At 44.1% G+C, this 21,604-nt stretch overlaps 1 protein-coding gene across 12 annotated transcripts in view; it reads left to right on the top strand.

Annotated features, from left to right (window-relative positions):
- The window catches only part of NAV1 (neuron navigator 1), a 950,201-nt gene that overhangs the window by 615,973 nt on the left and 312,624 nt on the right, over window positions 1-21,604 (top strand). Inside the window, exon 1 of one of the 12 annotated variants that reach the window (XM_069238919.1) lies at window positions 13,223-13,245. The exons of the other annotated variants lie outside the window; for them this stretch is intronic. Within the exon in view, the coding sequence (XP_069095020.1) occupies window positions 13,238-13,245 (8 nt within the window). The 5' untranslated portion in view covers window positions 13,223-13,237. Of the gene's footprint in view, window positions 1-13,222; window positions 13,246-21,604 lie in introns of those variants that run through there. 12 annotated transcript variants of the gene reach the window in all.

Raw genomic sequence — 21,604 nt, forward strand, 5'->3', positions numbered from 1 at the left:
AGTTGATTTTCAAAACAGCAAAGAAAGCCACGAGGCAACAAATGCAATAAAGTTGAGCGGTGTAGGGAAGAAATGTCAGCGTCTCTGCGGGTATCCCGAGGCTCATGATTGGACGTGCAACTCCCTGCGATGGAGTCCACTTTTGAGAGTTTCCATTAATGCCCGGATGCCAATGTAGCCGTCCTTACCCCAAGCTTCAGGGAACATATAAGAATTTAGCAATCGGCGTCAGTCTCCCAGGTCTAAAGGGGGCGGGGAGATTTAAGGGGGGCTCAGTGTGATCGAGGACTGTCAGCTCACATCTGATTGCGAAGCCCTCATTTCCCCCGCGGCTAAGCCCCTATTGAGTCCGGGGATGTTATTTTTCGGTGAAAGCTCAGTGCCCCTTTGAGACATTGATCTCAGTTCCTCCCAGCGACAAAGGCTGCATTGTGCGAGTGCGGCTCACGTGCGCTCCTTGCTAGTTTCTTGTCTCTTTATTGACCTAGGCCTCGGGGTGTGCAGTCTCCTTGAAGCGGCTTGGAGGGGAGGGGAGGGGAGGACCTCCTCAGTGAACAAGACCTCACTGCTGTCAGGGAGGTGACTTCAGTGCATACGGCAGCAGGGCGCTAAACTTTCCTGGTGGTATTCTTATTATCCTATCCCGCTCAGGTTTTTTTTTTTTTCTTTGCATTCTGGTACTTGCAGTCCTGTTTAATTAGGCCATGATCAATCCAGGATGCAAAGAAACAGCATCGACTGGGTGAGCTCCTGACCCATCTAAGTGGGTAACGTGAGGGTTCTGTGCCACTCCAGGTGAGCTGTTGGGCGAGACCACATTGGCAAATTGGCGGGGTTTCTAGGCCAAAGGGAGGTTTGTGAAAGGAAATAGATTTTCTTATGTTGTTCGATGCTTTAAAGGTTGGTGTGTATTGGGACCTGGAATGCATGAGGCTGTTTTCCAAGGTGCGGGATTTGCTATGGAGGTGTCAAAATACGGAATAACGCGAAAAGCCCCTGCTTTTCTAGTCTCTTATGGAAACACATGAGAGGATAACTCTGCTGTCCAGAGATTTCTTGTCACATATCTGAAATGGCGCTGCTGTGCTGTTTTCAAGCCGAGCCTGTACCTTCTGAATATCCTGGGAGACCACCTGTGTGCAATGAGCCTGGGGGATCTATTCAACCTTAAGGATAGCTCTGCTGTATAAATGCAGATCTGATCAGGTAAATATATCGTTATGCTTCAAGACCATGTCTGCTGCCTGAGCCTGCACCTGTGAAACTGATGAAACCTGCATGTAGAGATGAGCATGCTGCCTAATGGCTAACGTGAAGGCTAAAGGCTTTGTAGTCCAAGGCCATAGGTCTGGAGTTTGAGGCCTGTCTTGTATTATGTATGTAACCTGAGTGATAATCCTGCTATACAAACCTTTTCTTGATGTCCGTTCTCTGAGGGCAGCACGAGGTATTTTGTTTTAGGCCTGAACTTGCAAGAGCTGTGCACTGTGAGCGGTATTTTGAAGCTTGAGACCGAAGTCCGTCTCAGCTGTAGTGTGGCCTGATACTGTGTGATCTGTACTATGAACATGTGCATCTTATCGAAGACCACAGCACAGCTAACTGACCTTTGCTTTTCCTGTTTTGAGCCTGTAAAATGTTTGTAACCTGGGAGATAGTTCTGCTGTCACAGACCTAATCTTGCTCGGCTGTTTTTAGCCTAGTTGACCATCGTGGACAGAGGGACCAGCTCCTTTATTCTCCAGGAATGAATGTCTCATCTGATGGCGGTGTATCCTGAGCGAGGGAGCTCCGTTAGCTTCATAGAAACACGTGTTGCGGGGAAGAGGGCTTATTATGACAGCTTGTCCTGAACTCGTGTCCAGCCTCTGCCCCCCCCCCCGCCCCGCGCGCCCTGCAGAAGGGCTGCGGACGCCTTTGTTGAGCTCCGAGAGGCCGGAATCTGATATCGCGGTGCAGATGAGAAGATGCGACTGCTGCAGAGAGCTCCGAGGGCAGCAACGGCTGTCACTTCCTGCCCCGGGCAGTTGTTCCTCCTGCTGCTCCTTGGAGTGGGGGAGGGGAGCGTATGTGCACTGTGTGAACTGCACCCTCAGTGCTTGGGGTTCCTCTTCTGTGTTTGTGAGAGAAAAATACAAGCTCCTCACGCACACGAAGGTTGGTAAACTGTCCGAAGAGCGCGTGTCTGTAAAATGTCTCTTGGTAAACAGCTGCGTGTCTGCCAGCTGCACGCACGATTGTGCGCGAGTGTGATCGACGCTGAGCTCCGAGTATGCGTGTGTAAATGACGTGCCGGTTTGTGCACCCACGCGCCGTTCTGTGCCCATCAACCTGCGCAACTGTGAGTGAGCGTGCCACGGCGTGTTTGCCCTCAAGTTGTTTGTCAGGCCTGAATGTGAGTGAACAGCTTCTTTGTGCACCAGTGCGTGAAATAGCCATGAACGTGTGTGTGAGTAAACCCCCGTATGACTGAAGTGAGTGTGTGTACCTTGTGACGGTGTGAGTGAACCACCGTATTACTGAAGTGTTTGTGAACCGTGTGCCTGTTATGTGAGTGAACCGTGTGCTTGTGTGCGTGAACCCCCAGTATGACTGGGGTGTGCGTGAACCCTGTGAAGAGCGAAAGCTAATGAGTGAAAGCTGCGCCTCCTCGTGCGCTCTTGGCCTTTGCTCTCGCGGTTTGTTCTTTCTTTGGCGTAGCTGCTTGGATGTGTGATCTCTGGTTTATCCACAAAGTGATATTAAATAATAAACGTCAGATTTCGGGGGCTTGGGCCCAGGCTCTTTGTTTGCTTTTCCTGCCCGTGGTTTCCCCTCTCTTCTTCTGTAACGTTTGCTGTAAACCATTTATTGACATCTCTGGTCTCTGTAATCTCGGTGGCCTCTTCCATTCCTCCCACTTTTCTCCCCATGCTGCCTCCTCCCTGTCTTTTCCTTCTTACTGCCCCCATGAGTCCTCCTCTGTACCGTGCTATTCCCCCTGTCCCCTTTTGACAAATCTGCACCATTTTGCCCCTTCCCTGTCTCACTTTGCCCCTTGCCTTCCCCATATGACCATTCTCTATTTCCCCTTCTCCACAACAGTCCAATTCTTTTCATCTTTTTACCCTCCCCCGCCTTCCTTTTCCTCTGCTACCTTTTTTCTCATCTGCTCCCCCTTTCCTCCTCGCTGCTCTCCCTTTCCCTTCCACCTCCCCTTTTAGACATCTCTCTGCCCTCATGTTTGCACTGCCAGCCGTCGTTGTTTTTTCCCTCCCACGCTTTTGCCTCCTATCTGCCTCCTAGTACTTTCTCTCCCCCTGTATCTTTCCTTTGCCTTGCCCTTTGCCAGCTTGCATCTCAGCCTCACCGCTCCCGCTCCCCTCGGCCCCCTTTTCCTTCTGTGTCCATTTCCCCCTACTCCCTTAATTCCTTGGTGTCAGTTTTCCCTGCTGAGTCTCATATCCACCCCTCACTCCCACTTCATCCTGCTTTCCCTCTGTCCTTAATGTACCCTTCAGTGGTTTTATGGCACTTAGTAATGTGGCGAGAGCATCTGGAGCTCTGATTTCGTGGTTCTGTGAATACACAAGAAGAGCCACGAGTGAGGAATGTTTCAGTGGTTCTGGATTTGCATTTGGTTACCCCACCCCCACTCCTCAGTTCCAACATTCATAAACCCTCTCGGTGCAGTGAAGATGTTCCCTGGTCAGTGCAGCACGCCTCACAGAATAGACACTCTAGACTGCAGATGATACCAAGATTCCCTGGTTGACCGGCTTGCAGGGCCAGATGGTCCTATCAGTTTGGTATCTTCCAGCAGGAGGTGGCAGGAGTTATTTGGAAGGCCTAGTTGCCCCTGCAGCAAGGTCGTTGTTCAAGGGGAGCATTCAGAGACCTATTAGCTTCCAAGCCAGTCTGTGCTTCGATTTTACTTTTGTGGTTCAAAAAGAGTCCAAGAGCAAATTTAGCCCACCACGTCCTGCCCCATTTATATCACACAGGAAAAGATCACTCTACACACAAACAACGCTATTACCACACACTTGCAACGAAACCTGTACATGAACTATTAACCACTCCAACACTACTGATGCTCCCTCTGAGACAGAACACAGTCTGCACCCTGCATCCTTTACAGACAGGCATCAAGATACCTGGCAGTGTTGCAAATCCGCCTAATGGCAATACAGCTTAATACGAATTTCTTTTAACATACTGTACCAAACCATGCGCTCCATTAAAAGAATAATGGTGTTGGGCCATCTCCCATGGTCATGCCCTTGTCCTCCTTCCACTGATGCTGCAGAATACCAAACCCATCACACCTCGCTGAAAGGGTGTACGTCTCAGTTGGAGCACAGACTTATTTGCAATTTTTGCAGATTCCCCCCAAATGTAATACACAAAATACTTCTTGAGTTTTCACAAACTTTGGAACTTTCTCCAAAATGGTCACCGACTGTACAGAAGTGACGTTCTGAAACAGAATATGCCACAAATATGGGCTGTGTTTATCCAAAGACTGGAAGAGCGTTGCAGAACCAGCTATCACCTTAAGCTTCTCACTAGGAGCAGTTTGGCAGGGATGGGACAGATCTTTGTTTTTCTTAACCAGCTTGCACACTCTTATGGCTCATGGCCAAACTCCCTTCCTCTGCCTCACCCACCCACTCTCACATTTATCATACTTTCGCTGTTCTGTAACCTCTCTCTGATATAGTTTTTTTGCTTTCCATCTTCCCTTACCCCTCCATCGTTTGCACACAGATCTCTTCTGCGCCCCTCACTGCTACAATATTTTGAAGTAGTTGTTCTTTGATGTGCCAATAAAACGTCAGTGTGTGGATTTCCAAGACTTTCTTCGCATGAAGTGGCCACACTTCCTTTTCTTTTATATACCCTACTTTCATTGAATACTGTGACATTTCTCATCTCCTAATTTCTAGAGTCAAGTAACATCATGGTGTGTGAGCGCTCTATGAATGTAGATTACAGTAACATTCTGACTTTTTCTTCATCATGCACTAGTTAAAACTGCTCGACATGAAGGAGGTGTAAATGGCCACATTGTGGTGGCGAACCAAAAGAGGTTATTTTTTAGCTCTTACTTACCAGACAGTGACTGCGGTCTGATTTGAAAAAATACTTATTCTCAGTTTACAGTGGGCTTGGAGCACTCCCATTGCTTACCATTGGTTGGTTTCATTGTCACTTTAATTTCCTTGCTTTTTATTTCTTAACTTGTGTTGGCTTTTCTTCCTCTGCTTGTGTTTGTGTCTTCCGTCGAGCATGTCCTCTTTACTTGTGTCCTTCCACTGCTTACTTTTAAGGCACTACATTTTTCTGTTTGTTTAAACACACTATAACAGTGTATGCATTTTCAAGCTATCTCCCTTGGGTATGTCCCTTTCCTCCTTTGCTGCACTCTGTGATGCTCTATCTCACCTATAAACTTCTCCAGCCCCATCAGTCTTGTGCTTCCCCTCTGCATTGCTTTCCTGCTCGTGTGCTTCACCCACTGCTTCATGTTTCTTTCACCTTTTGTTATTCTCTTCTCCCTGTGCTTCATGTTTCTTTCTCTTTAATGTGTTGTGTAATTCCCCCTCTAACCTCTGTGTTGCTTCACCCTTGCCCATGTCGTCCAAAAACGCAACACTTTTGCTTCAACTTTGTTTTATTTACTAACCCAACTCGGACCGGTCAATAAAAAAAAATAAAAAGCAATCACCTGTGTCTTTTTATAAGTGCGAGCATGTGCGGTGTGAGCACCTACATAATGACACGGCCACGTTAGCACCTTTTTTAGTTCTTAAGCCATGCTGTACTGCATCGCAAAAAACATTGGCGCAGCCATTACGCCTCACAGGCGAGACCTAATGACTCCTCAGCAATGACCCTCCCAATCTTTTTAGGTCTTGCCTGGGACAGTGCATTCGCTGTATGCACCCTCGCTTTCAAGAGATATTGTATGCAACAGGGGCTTTAGCCCACCCATTGCTTAACATTAGTGGCGTCACTGTCACTCTTATTTACTTCCTTCTAGTTGGCCAGTGTGTGCTGGCTTCACTTCCTTTTTTGGCTGGAGCATGGACCAACTAAGTACTGATTGCTCCACCTTGATTGCTGCCCTTCAGCTGATCATGCTGTGATTGAGGTACTACTTTTAGTTTTTCTTCTTACGTGTCTCCTTGTTGAACCTCTTGTCATTTGTAGCTATGTTTTACTCAGTGGCGTAAAAAAAATTGAGCGGGGAAACAACGTACATGAAGGGGGCCCCCTCTCTGGGCTCACTCAGAGGCTCCCAGGCCAGAGTACTGTGCTGAGGGGGGGGCCCTGGAGCTCTGCCCCCCCCCCCCCCCCACCCCCCTCACTGCTGAAGCTGCAGGGGCCATTATTACACTACTGGTTTTACCAGCCAAACATACTTCAAAGAAGTTATTTTCTCCTTTGAAATTGATGTTGTGGCAACAGATGTTATCTGCTTCTAAATGTATTATTTACTAAGACCTGGACATGGGTGCAATTGCTTTCTTTATGTAATAGGATTTTTTTTTTTTGCCAAATGTCATATTTTTTTTTTTTTCACACATGGTGGAATTAACTAATTTTGCTCAGAATCATAAGGGTATTGTGTCAAGACCTAACGAGCATTGTCAAAACCAGTAGGTCATATCTTTGGGACTGTTGGCTCTGTCATTTCCTTTTGTTCATGTTGTAAGTGTGGGCATTGATGACTTAGCAATGCTTTGTAGCCATGCTGTATAGCTGTGTCATTGCAGTGCATCACACGTCTATACAGCACGTTAATAATAAAAATAAGGTCTAAGATGCATCCAGCGCTGATGTGCTTAAAAGAAATATAAAACATTTGCTCCGACTGTGTCATGGTATTTTAGAAAAAAACGTTTTAGCTATTCCTCAAAGCATCTGCACTATATGCAACATGGATATTAACATTGCCAAAGTCAATAGCTCTCCTGGACGAGACCTTGGCTTTGCCAATGCTTTTTCTCTGTTGTGAATGCTGAGTAACTCTACCACCAGTTTTGGAAATATGGAGGCTGCAAGTTTATTACAATATTGGTAATTGTAAAAGCTGTTGATACACTAACAGACAAGCCCGAATTTCAAAGATTTGGGTGGTGTTTCACTTCTGGAAATGTATTCAAATATTTACATCTAGTTGATCATTCTCTTCCAATAAGCATTATTCAATTGTATCTTGGTAAATATTTGCAAAATCCAAGAAATCTTACTTCTGCTTGTCTGAACTTTCAAGTGACCAATAATTTGAGACCCTTGCACTCTTATTCCAGAATTGATTAGCTCATCTGGTAGTAAGTTAGCTAGCATATTGTCATCCCCATTGAGTGGCACAGTATATTGGGCTTCATCAGGTTTGTTAAGGCTGTTCTTCCCAAGGCCTTAGCATTGTAAATCTACAGTGTTGCTGCCTATGAGCTGTAGCTCCTTCCATATAGCCTTGGTAGGACCTGGAGACACCTTGTATGTCAACGAAAACTCTGAAATGAAAAACAAAAAAACATACATTACATTCTTTACTCTATTTGGAGTGGATGTATTCTACAAGAGATTTCTGGTTAAAGCATGATAACTGCAGTGTGCCGGCACTATTACTCTCAAAAAGTCACCCTCCTCCATTCACACAAGAGCTTACTTGTCACAGACTGCTGTGTTCCAGGCCTGGTCAGGATGAACTGAGGAAGGACAGAAATAGGGTTCCACTCCTGGACCTGGATTTATGGTTCCTATTATAGCCAGTACTAAGATATGATTCTTGTTGAACTCTCCTTAGTGGGGACACAGATAGAGTATGTAGATGGACCATTAAACTAGAAAGCAGCTGTATGTCTATGTGCAAAATGCGTTTGACTCTTCTAAACCCACCCAGAGCTTACCTTAAACTAACACTACAAGCACACAACTTCATAGATCAGTAACAGATGGCAAATAGGCATTGATAAAACCCGTAGGCTTGGCTTTTGTAAAATCCTGCACATGGTGGCACACAACATTCACCCCTAAATAGAACATGAAGGCAGACATACGTTTTCGTGCACATCATACTCGTGCACACCGACCAATGAACACACAGGCATCAGCTCGCAAACATCACGTGTTACACAAAACTTTGTGCGCACAGGATTGTAGTGATGTGTGTTTACGGGGCAGAGGATGGGGCACAAGGTAATGTGTGTAAGAGCGCACACAGAAAAGGTTGATGTGCACTAGTGAGAAAATTGGTGATAGACGAGCCAGGGGAGAACTGAGTGATGGTTATCATAGGAGCACTTGTACCTCATTAGATTAATGGGTGCTGTCATGAAGTGCACACTAGATTTTGTTGATCAGGGAATTACAGTATCTGGGGCATTGAGCTATGTGCATAAGAAAGGCTGGGAGTGATGTTCTGTAGGGGGCACGGAGGGTGTACAATTGTAGCACCTGGCGATATACAATCGGGCGCCACTCAAATGCATCTACCCTTTATCCATATGTTCATATAAAAACGAAGCAGTCATTGAGCTTTTGTCTTAAGAGTGGTCCACTATGAGGGGGTACAAGATGCAAGACTGATTCCACGCTGACCGGCTTCCCTTTCTGTGTGTGATCGCACATTCAATGTAATGCTGGACTCTAAACGGAGTACATTCCTTCTCCCTATATGTTCTCATTTAAAATCCAATGTGATAAGTGGCCTCTAGTCATAGGAGTGTGGCTCACCGCAAACTGACACAACTGATCCTCAAGTGCAACCCTATCTTCTCTCTCACACATTTCGGGCCCAAAAATAAATACGTATTTTTCTCAGTCTAAATGCAGGTTTGCAAGCACCAGAATGTAATGGGGAAAAAATGGGGATCGTATTATCTTCTGGCATTTTGGAAAAAAAAGAATGTTATCACCAACAGTTCTTTCTGACTTGTTTTAGTGATTTGTTCACAGGATCTAGAAGCTGTTTGTGGGCAGATACAATCTTTCTTTATGTGTAGACATCCCTGTAAAGAGACAACACGAAGATTCAAACAATTGACATGCCTTACTGGTGCACAGGCACAAAAGAAGTTAGCACCACTTCAACAGGCTGGTGATGTGTGACACCTGCAGTCCATACCGGGGTTTGGATCAGCAACGTTTGGCATGCTTCGATGTTCCACCCTGTACCTATGCTACTAAAAGTAAAACTGGAGTTCCCAGAATGCAAGTTTCTGTGGCTAAAATGCCAAAACTGTCTGAGGGAGTCGCATGAAAAGGGCCAGTTGGCATCCAGACCGAGGCTGGGTGGATGGAAAAATAAAACAAAATCCCACGCATTTCCTCCTTATGAAGTGCGAAGTTTGTACTTGTGCTTTTAAGTGTTCTCTGTTGTTTCAGCTTTGGAATTCCGAAGAGAACTAGTCTTTAGTTTCAATCTCATTTAGTTTCATTTACTCTGCTTCTCAATCCAGGTGTGAAGCAGTCTATGCAAAACATCCTTGTAATGGTTTGTTCAACAGTTAGGGGAGTTACTAAACCAACTTCAGCAAATATACTGATTATCTCAAATGATTTCTCCGAAGGCATATCTTACTTTCTACCCATGCAGAATGAATGAAAATATCCAATCGTGTTGAAATGATGCTCTGAAGAAGCAGTACCTCATTACTAGAGCATTACAGTAGCAGCTCAAACAATTGGAAAGGGATCTACTCCACCTCTCGCCCCACACTGCCATTATTACGTCCATTTCACTTTGTCATATAGGACTGGCTATTCCAGGCATTTATAATGTCAGTCCTAAAACAAAAAAGAACCTGTGCTGGTTTCTAATTCTTGTTTTTTAGAAACGTGTGCCATCTTTGTTGTGCTTGACGAGAAGAAAATTGACTAATTTTATTTGGCCACACCCTTTCCTATGTCTTCAGTTCTACCTCCATAAAGCAAATTTTTGAAACTCAAAACCTGGCTTCCTCTTAACATACGGTGAGTGAACCCAATATCGCCAGTCTTCCACTGCCACCCTTCATACAAATCTTTTGGCTATTGGAGGTCTCCCTGGAAGTGGTCATATTTTTCTTGGAGGTTGGATCTGATTTTGGTATCTTTATCAAAGAGTCCTCGGGAGTTATGGATTTTGGTCAAAACAAGAATAAAGTCTAGTGGTGCAGTAGAGAAGGGTGTTTGACCTAGTTCGGCTTTGTAAGGCTACCCTATTTTCTGCATCCTGGACTTGGATATCTGGTCTGATTGGATAGCCCATGCTACTTATTCTTTGCCCCCTCTTCTTATTCTTTGCCCCCTCTTCAGCAACAGGTGCTAAAATGTTACATTTCCTGCTGAGCTTAAAATGAAATACCTGACTGACAGTAGATTGTTAGGTTCAGTGCTCAGTTCTCTACTTTTCGAACAGTGAGGTAAAGACGCATGCTATGTCATAGGGAGCGCGTGCTGTAATTAAATGTGAGGTGCTAAAGCTCGATGCCATGGTAAGAGAGCACCCATCTTAGTTTGCTGCTGTTGAGGTGCTGTGCTAGTAGTCATGATGTAAGGCACATCCATTTCAATTGGGAGCATCTTTTTGCACTTTTCTTAAAGCACTTCACCGACTGGTGTTAACCAGCCTATTGTGGCCACTTCTAGTGCTTCTGTGTACTATGTGAACTTGTGGATAATATATTGCCTTTGTGCCTTCTTTCCCAACTCCCCTCTACTTTGTTAGCGTTATCGTCGACATTCCCTTTATCCCTGTGGGTAACTTGGTAACATCTTGGAATTGGAATTACCCACATGATTTGTTTTCATTTTAGTACGAGAATATAATTTTGAGTTTGAACCTCAGTTTTTTTTTTTCCTCTTGTCAATCAACGTTGTGACCTGAGTGACTAGGCTAATTGTGCAAATTTCCCCCTTTCATTTAATGTGTGAGATATGATCTGCAAATTGACCACTTTAAAGCAAAGTCTGGGGTGTTGAGTATGCAGTGTTGTATTCCACATCATTAGTACTCATGTCATCGGCCTCTGCAGTATAAAATAGCTATAGACTTCTGAGCGAGGTGTACAGAATAGCATCCATTGAGCTGAGCAGGCCACACCAGTAACACGATGCGATGCATTCTTTCCTGAACCTCTCTGCGATAATCTTGGCCACAGGGGCCGTGTCAAGTGGCAACCAGAGGCAAACTTTCAAAGTTTGTAGTGGCAAGGTGAAACAAATCACCCCACCCCTTCCTCAGACAAGTGACCCTAAGTACTTACCAGGTAATTACAGGGTCACCTGATCTCAGGGTGGAGACAGTGAGTTGTAATGGAGAATGGACCTGGCCCAAGTGGTCTAAAGGTTCAAATAATTGGCTGGTGTTGTGCAGAGCATTGTGCTTTGCGGGCACATATCAACTGGCGTCGATGCAGTCATGCCAAACTGCTTGCTCCATTGAGTGTTCACTTTGGCCCTTGAAACCAGAGCCAGCAGGGGCTGTGCTGGGCTAGACCCAATCAATGCATGGGAATCCCCTTCATAGGCTATGGGGGTAGCGTGGATCGAAATTCAGAAATAATTCATGTAGGGGCTAAGTAATTCTGGCCTGAACTGCTGTTGGGGGGGGGGGGGGGGGGAGAGAGAGCAGCACTGATGGTTGCAGCATCGTGAGCCGTATAGTGCAAGACATTGTGGTGAGAGAGGCCTGGGATGTATTACAAGATCTAATGGGGACAGAAATATGCCCAGATACCAAAATAAAATGGGTACCCAATAGTGATTTGGACAGGTAAAAAAGTGGTCAATGTTTTGAACTTGTAAACACATGCTGCATACGTGTTTTGCAAGGTATGGGAGACTGGGTGGATGTGAGCTTGCAGCAGGCAATGTTTATTTTAATATCGGGGAAATAAACAGTAGAAACTGGTAAAGCGGACCATAAAACACACTGTCAGACTAGCCCATTGGGCACTGCCTGATTTCCTTAAGGGCCTGTCCTTCCTGTTTCTCCTACCAATGCCAGGAGCACTTATTGGAGTGGCATATGTACCCCACTCTCCAGGTTATTACATTTCTTTATTTTGGCTGTGTGGGTATTTGAGGGCATCAGGCATTCATAGTCACAAAAACAGTAGCTCTCACGGATGCCTGTTGTCCGTGTAGGTCTAATTGTATACTTTCTTATTGTGCATTTTTGTTGCAAACTCAAATGCGTTAGAATTGGTTGCAAACAGACGACCCCCGAGAAACGAGCCGGTTAGCCGACAAGTGCATCATTTGTGGTTTAAACTAGTGTAGAAGAACCTCGAATAGCTCCTTGTTGCTGGTAGAATGAGTGTCCCACACGATAACGCATCTGGACAGCACATCGACTGCCTCGGTACTGGCACCGGAAGTGCCTTTCATTACCCAGAAGCCTTGCGCTGTGTAGAGCCGGATGTAGCTAGATGTCTGGCAATGGTAGACTAGTTGGACCTGTTCGCTTGCAAGTAGGGGTGCAGGAGTAGAGTACAAAGGCTGCTTAGGCACGAACTTTTCCTTGTTAATGTATTTATTTGAGGTTTTATCTATTTGTAACGAACACCAGTACCTACAGGTGAAAAATACACATTTCACAGCAACATTTGAATACCGGGCTTCTTCAGAGTGTTTCCTACACAGTGGGAGCAAAGTGTGTTTTTTTCGCCTTTACTTTTGCGATTGTCGCTCTGGTCGAATTTATTCCGACTGGACTGTTTAACAAGACATCCATCCCCACTTTATTGAATGCAGTGATCGGCAGCGAGGGGATGCAGAAAGGTGTCAGGCTGTGTTCTGAGAGCAGGCAGAGGGGATGGCCATCTTTCCATGGATCCAGGGTTGAGGATGGCTGGGTAGAGTTCCAGAAATGGGGGAGAGGGGATAGGTTGGTGGTGGTGTGTGTTGGGGGGGGGGGGGGTGGCGGTGTGTTGTAGGGGATTGTTTGGACATGTTCTGGCTGCAGAACCCCCGCCTGCCATGGTCTCTGTCGCATTAGCTTTAATACACACTTGGGACCTGCTCAGGCATGTTCTGGAATGGACTGAATAGGGTAATTTACACTGAATGCTGGGTTTTGTTTGGCGATAATTTAGCACCCTTGTGTGGCTTTGAGTTCCAGGGAGAGCACACAGGAAATGTTGTTTAATTGGCATTCTTCCGGTATATTGCCTCATGGCGTGACCTGTGTGAGGAACAGGTGCAGCCCTTGCATACCCAGCAGGCTCAGTGAATTCTGTTTTCACAACAGAGAGGTGGTATGAGACGGTAAGTTCTGCAGCGGACGACCTGCAAGAGGCTCTTGCTTTTGTTCTTGATTTTGTTCTCGACCAGATGTCGCTTCTTTACGTGGATTTTAACAGTATACACCGAATTGGTTTGTTTCTACCGATCGGCAGCTCAGCTCATTGTTAAAGTTGTTTTTCTTGTGTGCAAGGTAGGTTTGCATTCCCCCCGATTCCTTCCAGTTGATCTATTTTCAAGCATCATGATCTAGATATAGCCAGCTCGCGCGTCTCACTTCCAAGTGCATTGTGGGAACCTCCGCCCTGATTTCCTTTCTAATAAGCAGATCTGCCCGCGCCATATCGACGATAATTATGAAACCTTTTAGGTAGGTAATCCGGTACATCACCGTTCGTGAGATGGGGAGTGCACGGTGAGCGTCATGTGGCCGAGACCGCCACCAGATTTTTCCATCCCGACTGGTCCTCGAGGGCAAACGGTGCTTACAGAACAGCCTCCTTCTCCCGAAGGGGCGGCTTTAGCACATCGACACGACCCTGCTCATAAACGATTACGTGCATTAATACTTATGTAGCATAAATTCACTCTCGCTAACCATTTTTCAGCTTGCGCAGTTTTGCAGCCACAGATCACAATTTCTTAAAGCATACAAGAGCAAGTAAAGTGAGGGAGCATGTGAGTGCACCTTCTGCATCTAATCATGTTCTGGGGCCTAGCTGTCAATAGTGCAGCAGGTGCAGTGGCTCAGAGACGCAGGAGCCCTCAGAGCCACTGAGGGGAAGAGGTTCATTTCCTTGCTTGCTTTAGAGCCCATCTCACTTTTTGTATGCCACTGATTATATGCAACTTGCAGGCTATTTTTTCTTAGCCTTTCATGTTTCAGTGGTGGAATGATATGCTGAGTAAGAAAATGAACATATAAATCCTTAAAGATGCTTTATGTGAATGTGCACATTTGAAAGCCCAGCATTGCATCCAAAGTCTCTGGTTAAAGCACCACTATTTGTAATCCTGATGTGGCTGATAACTGCTAAGGTCTGTATTTTAGTTTATATTACTCGACGACTATTTATGTTAGGTCTGGCATTAGCAGTGGTTAAGCCCACTGGCTAACTTCACTTGAATTACTGCATTTTGCTTTCTCACAAGGAGCACTTCCACACACAAGGAGTTCCCCTCTGGGCCAGTATTTTTGTTTTACTCTAGCATTGACTTTGTGTTGAGTGTGATGTGATAGCAGAACTCTTCTGATCTACATTCCATCTTTATCAGATGCCATCTCGTGCCAATGCTGTTGTAAATTCCTTTTGGAGTATTTGGCATCATACTAGATTGTGTTCATTGTTCTGTGTTATTATCCTCTTTGTATTTTTTTCTATTCCTTCCTTATTCCTTCTTTTTATTTCTCTTTCCTTCTTGATTTTATTCTTGTCTTCTTTATTTGTTTCATTCCTGTTGCTTTCTTTCCCTGTTTGTGTTTTCAAAACCTTTTTTTTCCTGTAGCAAATTATTATTTTTGGTTAAAACGGGCCCAAGATACAAAAAAATAAAGTTTTGCAAAAACCATTACAAGACTAAACAAGAATTGCTACAAGGCTGGAGGCCAACACTAGACCTATTAGCTTTCCAAATGCTTGTTTACCCTTGGTATGGTAATGTGGTGTCCGTGTGCTGCGAATGAACAGTTTGGCTGGAGTCTGGGATACTTTATATGTTTAACTGCCTAACTGAAACATGTTGCCTGTTGCGCTGTATCTGTATTGGAGCTTCACTGAAAATAAATGGTTGGCTGGAGCCTATATATCCCGTGTATCTTTCCAAGAGCATACCCAAGGACATATTAGTTAGTCATGTCCTTCTTCTCTGTTCGTGTGGCAGCCTGCCTAGGTAGCACTGGTTGGTTTGGGCCCTACATTTTTCATATGCGGATTGGAGCACACCTGAGAATAAAATAACTTGCTTTTTCATGTCCATTCACATGGAATCTCCTGATATCCTTGGTTTGTTGGAGTGGTGCAGCAAGGAGGGGATTGATGGGCAGGCACAAAACTCCCTGTCACTGTGGTTTTGTGGCATCCTGGATTCGGTATAGGTACCAGCCAATATAGCTTAGAGAAACTAGATGTTTGTTGCTCAGTAAATGACCTATTGTCAAACCGGGAGCTCCTGCCTCTGTGCCAGACTGTCAGTATATTTTGATGTAAGAGACTAGTGGGGATCAACTCTTCTCTGTCTGTTTTAAGACGGCTGGAAAGGCCAGATTTGCTTTCTAACCACTGGTTGTCTATGGTGGCATACCTGAGAGGAACTGACTGGTCTTTTCTGTAACAGTCATACATTTGTATATGAATGGAAGCCTGCATAACAGCACCTGTGTCAGCAGCCTTCGAGGAGGGGAGGTGGTAGTAACAGGCATGTTGGGCCTTATATTCCCTGTAGTACAACCAGCTCTACCTATTTTCACTGATCTATGTCTGACCAGCGGACCCAATGCACGTTTGTTCTTTTCATTCTGGGACTTGAACCTATTTTTGCCACAAATCTCAGAATGCAAAGAAAACAACTTGAACTGGAGCAGCTTGCCAAACATGGACCTGGTAAACTTTGAAGCTATGAATAGCATACAATGGAAGATCCTGGTGGTCGAATACTCTGTTCCTCATTGTGTGGCCCTTTTCCAGGCAGTCAAGCTGCTAACTCAATTATATTTTTCAATATGCGAAACTCATGTATAAGCATAACTACAAAAATGATACATATCTCTGTGGTTCGAATGCTGTGCTTCTGTGGAATATTTTTAAAGAGCTGCAGAGAGACATCTGAGGAGGTGGTTTAGTAGCTCTTGGACCTAAAGTGAGCCTGTTGCCTTCAGAGAGGATGTGGGTCGTTATCAGATGGTTGGAACAAGTATGTGTGACAGCTTCCTGTGTTTCTGCGGTTGGAGCTCTGACACAGACAATAATTCACAAACTACAGCATTTTGCTCTTTGCTATACATGATTGACCTCCTTCAAAGGCAAGCTTCCCAACTATGGACCACCATGGTGGATGTTCCAGTCTGACAAGGTAAAAATGTTTTCTGATGATACGGTTGCTGGTCTTTCAGTTTTGGAATTACTATTGAAATTGTCATAGTTGGCCTCTCACTCCTAGGCAAGACTGCTCACTCCTACAACAAGTCGCAATTGTTGGTCCATCCCTCCTGGCTCACAAACAGTACCTCACCATAAACCCAAACAGTAAAAGGTGATTTTTGGCAGCCTTGCGTATGGACTCTAGTTTACGAGATCTCAGGGGAGTCGTGGTGGAACAGAGGTTAACCTTTACTCATGTTAGTAATACATTTCAGTCACATACAGGCAATAAAGGAGATGCAGAAAGTTTTCAATATATTTATTGAGAAGTCTGCAATCTATGGTAAAATGCATGAGCTGCAATGATTAGGATAACGTACAATAAAAGGAGCATAATTGTGAAGATGAGTCATGAATACAAAGACCCCCACCATTTTGCAATAAACATGAGATGTAAAAGCCCTAGCATAGAGAGCCTAATTTCTAACCTATTGAGAGCTAGGTATGATAAACCTAATCTTCCAGTACCATGTCCATGAGAAGCGCCCCCTAGCCCTCATTACCTTGGAATGAGGTCTCTAAGTCAGACTCCGTGGTGACACAAAGGCTAAGTTCTGAAGCAAGGTGATGTGCAGCATAGATGGCATCTGGAATGAATCCATCTGATAATCTTGTCTGTGTGAGATGTATTTATACAGATCATATAGGAACCCTGATGCAGGTATGTTCCCAAACAATTGATAAGGAGGCAGACTTGTGGCGGCAATTATGTAAACAATTTCCAACAAGTCTACATTATGTCCCTGTCACATGTAAGTGAGAAAGGGATATGATGTGAATACCTACGTACATCATTTTGATGCTGATAGGGACGCCTTCACAGGGTGGCACTGATAATGCAAATCAAAACATTTTTCTAACTATAAACAATGGCAGCCATCTTAAAATAAATAATAAAATAAAAGGGCTTAAACAGAGCAAGCTAAATAGGTTAAAAGTCACTAGGTGCCTGGGGCACAAGCTTGCAAGCTAAAGGCTAAGCTAATCTCCCGAGTCCCTATAAAAGCTAAATCGGATTCACCACAGAATCCTCATGGCTTCCTTCACTTTTATTCAAGTTGCTTCCTGGCACTGGTTGTTGGTGCTTAATGGTATCTGGGGAATTTTTATTAAACTGTAACAAATCTTGTTTCTGTTTCTTCTGGCCTTGCACAATAAATCACTCCTAAATCCATACCACACAACTGGATCCAAAAACGCTATCTGCACCACTCCCAATTGAAAGTCCACGAGGGGAGTTAGAAATAGTGTTGTATGGTTGCAAAAGACCATTGTGGGCTTAATACAACCTTACAGGGGCTTACACCTATCCATTGCTTACACTATTATCTTTATTTTCACTTTCATTTGCTTGCTTATTATTTGGTGGCTTTCCTTGTCCATTTCGTGTTTGCCCCTCCCTTGTGATGCCTCTTTGCCGTCCTGTGGCTGACTAGTGTCACTTCACTGCTCACTTTAAGGGAGCTACTTTTTTTATTTTTGGTTACACACCCCATGAGTGAATGTTTTCTCCTGTCGCTCACTCTAAAAATGCCCCCTACTGTGCTCTCTGGTTTCTCACTCTTGAGGCTGCTTGCTTTCTCTAGTGTATTCTCCCTCACACAACCCACCTGCACTCTATATTATCTTCATTGTGTACTTCCCCCTCCCGTGTTGCGCTCTCCCTTGTGTCACCACGAGGGGGTTACTTTCCCAAGCCCTTTGCCACATTACCTCCAATTTTTTCAAAATATATATAAAAAATTTTCAGGTGGGTCGCCTCACTCTGTAGGTGCCCAAATGCATCATGCCACTTGCATGCATGCCTGCTGGGTGACCGAACTACCAACACTTGCTGAATCACTGCACACTTTTGTGTAGATACTAAACAGCACCAGCAAAAAGCATTGGCAAAGGCAGTAGGTCCTAAAAGCGAGACTTTGCCAATGCTTGTTGTATATTGGACTTTAATATTGGAGAAACGTGTTTGGTACTGGGAGTGAGGAGCTTGTTGGCTGGTTCAAATACCTTCTCATGTATTTGTTTCTTGATGTGCAGGATGGGATGTTTCAGCAGAGGGGCGTGAGGTAGTGCTCATCAGTAGGAGAAGCTGGTCATGCCATGCATAAACAGCATACAGTAGATCACGTAGGATGGCTGAACGAGACCTTTCTGAAGGGATTCACTCACTTTAATGTTTTATATTGAAATGTGGCATTTGTGTTAGATTGCGGACCTGCTCTCATGAGACCCCGAAGAGCTTCTGGGTAGTCCGATAAGAGGCTACGGTACACTCTGCATGGTTGGTACAGTATGGATTTATAGCAAAGCATTAGGTGTTTTATGAAGACCTGGGTAGTTCTTCAGTCATGTTACAGCAGACTTTTTGCTACACTTAATCACTAAGTTCTTTTCAGAGTTGTGTGAGACAGAGTTACACTTGCACATCCACGTGTGTTGCCACAGCCTTGAAGGTGTGCTTCATGCATTGAGGATGGAAGAGGGTGTGTGAAATAGTCTACCCCATGGTTCATTAATCTGGCCTGCATACCCTTTGAGTATTCAAAAATGGTCATTAATTCTTCTTCTCCTGTCCAGGACAGAGTTCCAGAGCCTGACCTTCTGGACAGAGACAGAAGTTGTGCCAATGTTCACTTTGTGAATAAAGAGGTGTTTACCAGTGGGAGCAGTCTGGGCTGGAGAATGCTTCTTCATGAGTATGTCTATAGATTTGTTTGGAGGAACAATGATCTGGCAGCATGAATGGCCAAGTGGGTGACAAAGAACCTTAAATGAGATGCGTCTGAGTACGTTCATATAGTTGTACGCTTCAAACCTTTTGTGGAGCAGGTGCACAAATGTGCTTAGGGTAAGACCACCTTTCTTCACTGTCTGCGTGTAACAGTTTTATGAATCCCCCTCATGGAGACCTTTTTTTATGAAATCCCACAACTCCAAGAGCTAATTTCTGCCATATGAAGTGCAGCGATGTAAAATATTTGACTGATGTTATGCTGAAATTTATCCTCAGAATATAACATTGCTTCATGCATTGCCCACTGCTCTTTCATATTTTCTTCTCAGGACTCCAATTAAACCCAATACCTCCTTTTCTATGCACGCTCTATCATTACTTATTTAGGAGCAAACTTGTCTTATAGCAACCACTGCTTAGCACTCCTCGCCAACCCTACTAGCTCTTCTAAATTTTCCCTTACAACTACCTCTTTCCTATTGATTCATAGCTTTGTGGATCACACCTCTTTCCTCCTCCTTTTGATGACATCATTAGTTTAAACATTATCACAATTTCCTTCTCCCAGTGCTCCCTGGTACAGTTTCCTCCCTAATGATTATGCCACCTCCTCCTTCTCTTAACTTTAGGTTCTGGCACCCCCACGTCACTGGAGGCCCAGCTAGCGTATCGTCACCTCAGGCTCTGCCGCAATCTCCTCAATGATGGCTATACCCGTTTACTCCCACAGGACTGTTTCCTCCTGGCTCATCTTTACCTCTGCTGTCTAGCCATTACTGAACGTTTGGTTAAAGGAACATCCAGGTCGAAACTCTACTTGCTAATGACCTTTTGTTATGGACTGGGAATCTTTAGTTGTAAAAGTTGCTATGTCATGTAAATTGTCAATGGTTATCTTATCTCTTCCGTGATAGAATGCCAGTTTTGAATGTCGTATTGACAATTACCTAGTTTATCCAGTTCTTTTCTCTTTTGAAGAAGCTAGTTACTTTAATTTGTGGGTATAGGACCACTCGGCCTCTGTAGGATAGAAGCAGTTGTGCAGTTTGGATGCCCAGGATTTGCTCATCGTGGTGTGGACCTCGAAACTGAATAGATTTCGGTCTTGATTATTTCAAGTCATGCTACTTTGCTTGGTGAGATCACTACAGTGGCCTAGTTGATATTTTTGTCTTGTGGTTGCACCTGCCATTGATAAATCATCAAAACGCTTCTTTTAAAGTGGCTACACTAAATTTATATGCTTTGCCCAAATCTTTGGAACCCAGGAGTCCCATTCCATAGTTATAAGATTTGAATTTAGCACATTGGTCCTAAACACATTAACTGATTGTTGGGAGCAGCACTGGGTGTGACAAATCTACTGCATACCAAAATTAAGCTCTGTTGCCATAACTGTGCCTAAGTTTTCCTCCCAATTGGTGCAGAATCAATAATCCTGATTTAAGGGCTTAACAGTATGACCCACTGAAAAACTATAAAACAGAGCTGTCTCGTGCTGAAAATGTTTACTTCTCTAGTCAGATCTCAAGCCTCCAACAATCAATGAGAAATGTTTGTCATTCTGAAAGTATCTGTAAGCCCTTTGTGGTGATTACTCTGATTTACTAGGTGCCTCGTTCTTTAAGATACAGTGAGTCATCAAAGCTGGAAGACACTACTATTGCGTCTCTTGATCTTCCACAAATATTGTCAGTGTGTTGGAATTATTTGGATTTGATGAGCTGTAATGGCTAATTTTGTAAATTAAAATGAGCTCACCTTATGATGTACGCAGTTTGAAGTTGCTCACTTTTTTTGTACAAATATGTACTTTTTTTAAAACTTTACAATGTTCATGAATGTTGCAATTTTGTAAAACATTTACTAGGAGGCTGTTTGTAGGAAGAAAAAAAACTCTGCAAAAAAATGTTAGGACGAGAATTCTGTCAAAACAAATATTCAAATATTTGTTTTCCATTTTTTTGGTATAAAGTTTTCTAAGTAAAGTTCAGCGAAGTAAAGTTGATATCCCAAATTTGCTCAGCTTTCATGGAGAACTTTAAAACCCCAGCTCTGGATCGCTGCCCTTTTCCTAGCCTATCCTGCAGGTTGTTTTCTCCTGTCTTTGCCTCATCGTTTGCAGAAATATTTAGTAAATGTCTTGTGCCAGTGCAGGTTCAATATGATATTAGCAGGCAGCGGTTTCTCTCCTGCTAAAAAAAAAAAAAAAAAAAACGCCTTCAGTTGAACCCTTTGTCTCGAAGTTTTAGGATGCTTTCTTTGTTTTGGCTGCAGCTAAGATTACACTCTGTGTTTGTTAGTTAATCATCGCTGTTTGAATCGACCAGCTTTATTTGCACGTTTCAGGTGGGGTTTTGATTACATAGTGACACTGACTCAGCCCTGCTGTCAGTGATGGATCGATTACCCTCGGTGGTAGATGGTTGTAGCGTCACTAATCTGAATCTATATAATAAATCCGATGTATTTGACATAATCAACCACTCCATGTAGAGTCTTCAGTTCCAGT

This window comes from Pleurodeles waltl, chromosome 6, assembly GCF_031143425.1.
Source record: "Pleurodeles waltl isolate 20211129_DDA chromosome 6, aPleWal1.hap1.20221129, whole genome shotgun sequence".
Classification (NCBI taxonomy): Eukaryota; Metazoa; Chordata; class Amphibia; order Caudata; family Salamandridae; genus Pleurodeles; species Pleurodeles waltl.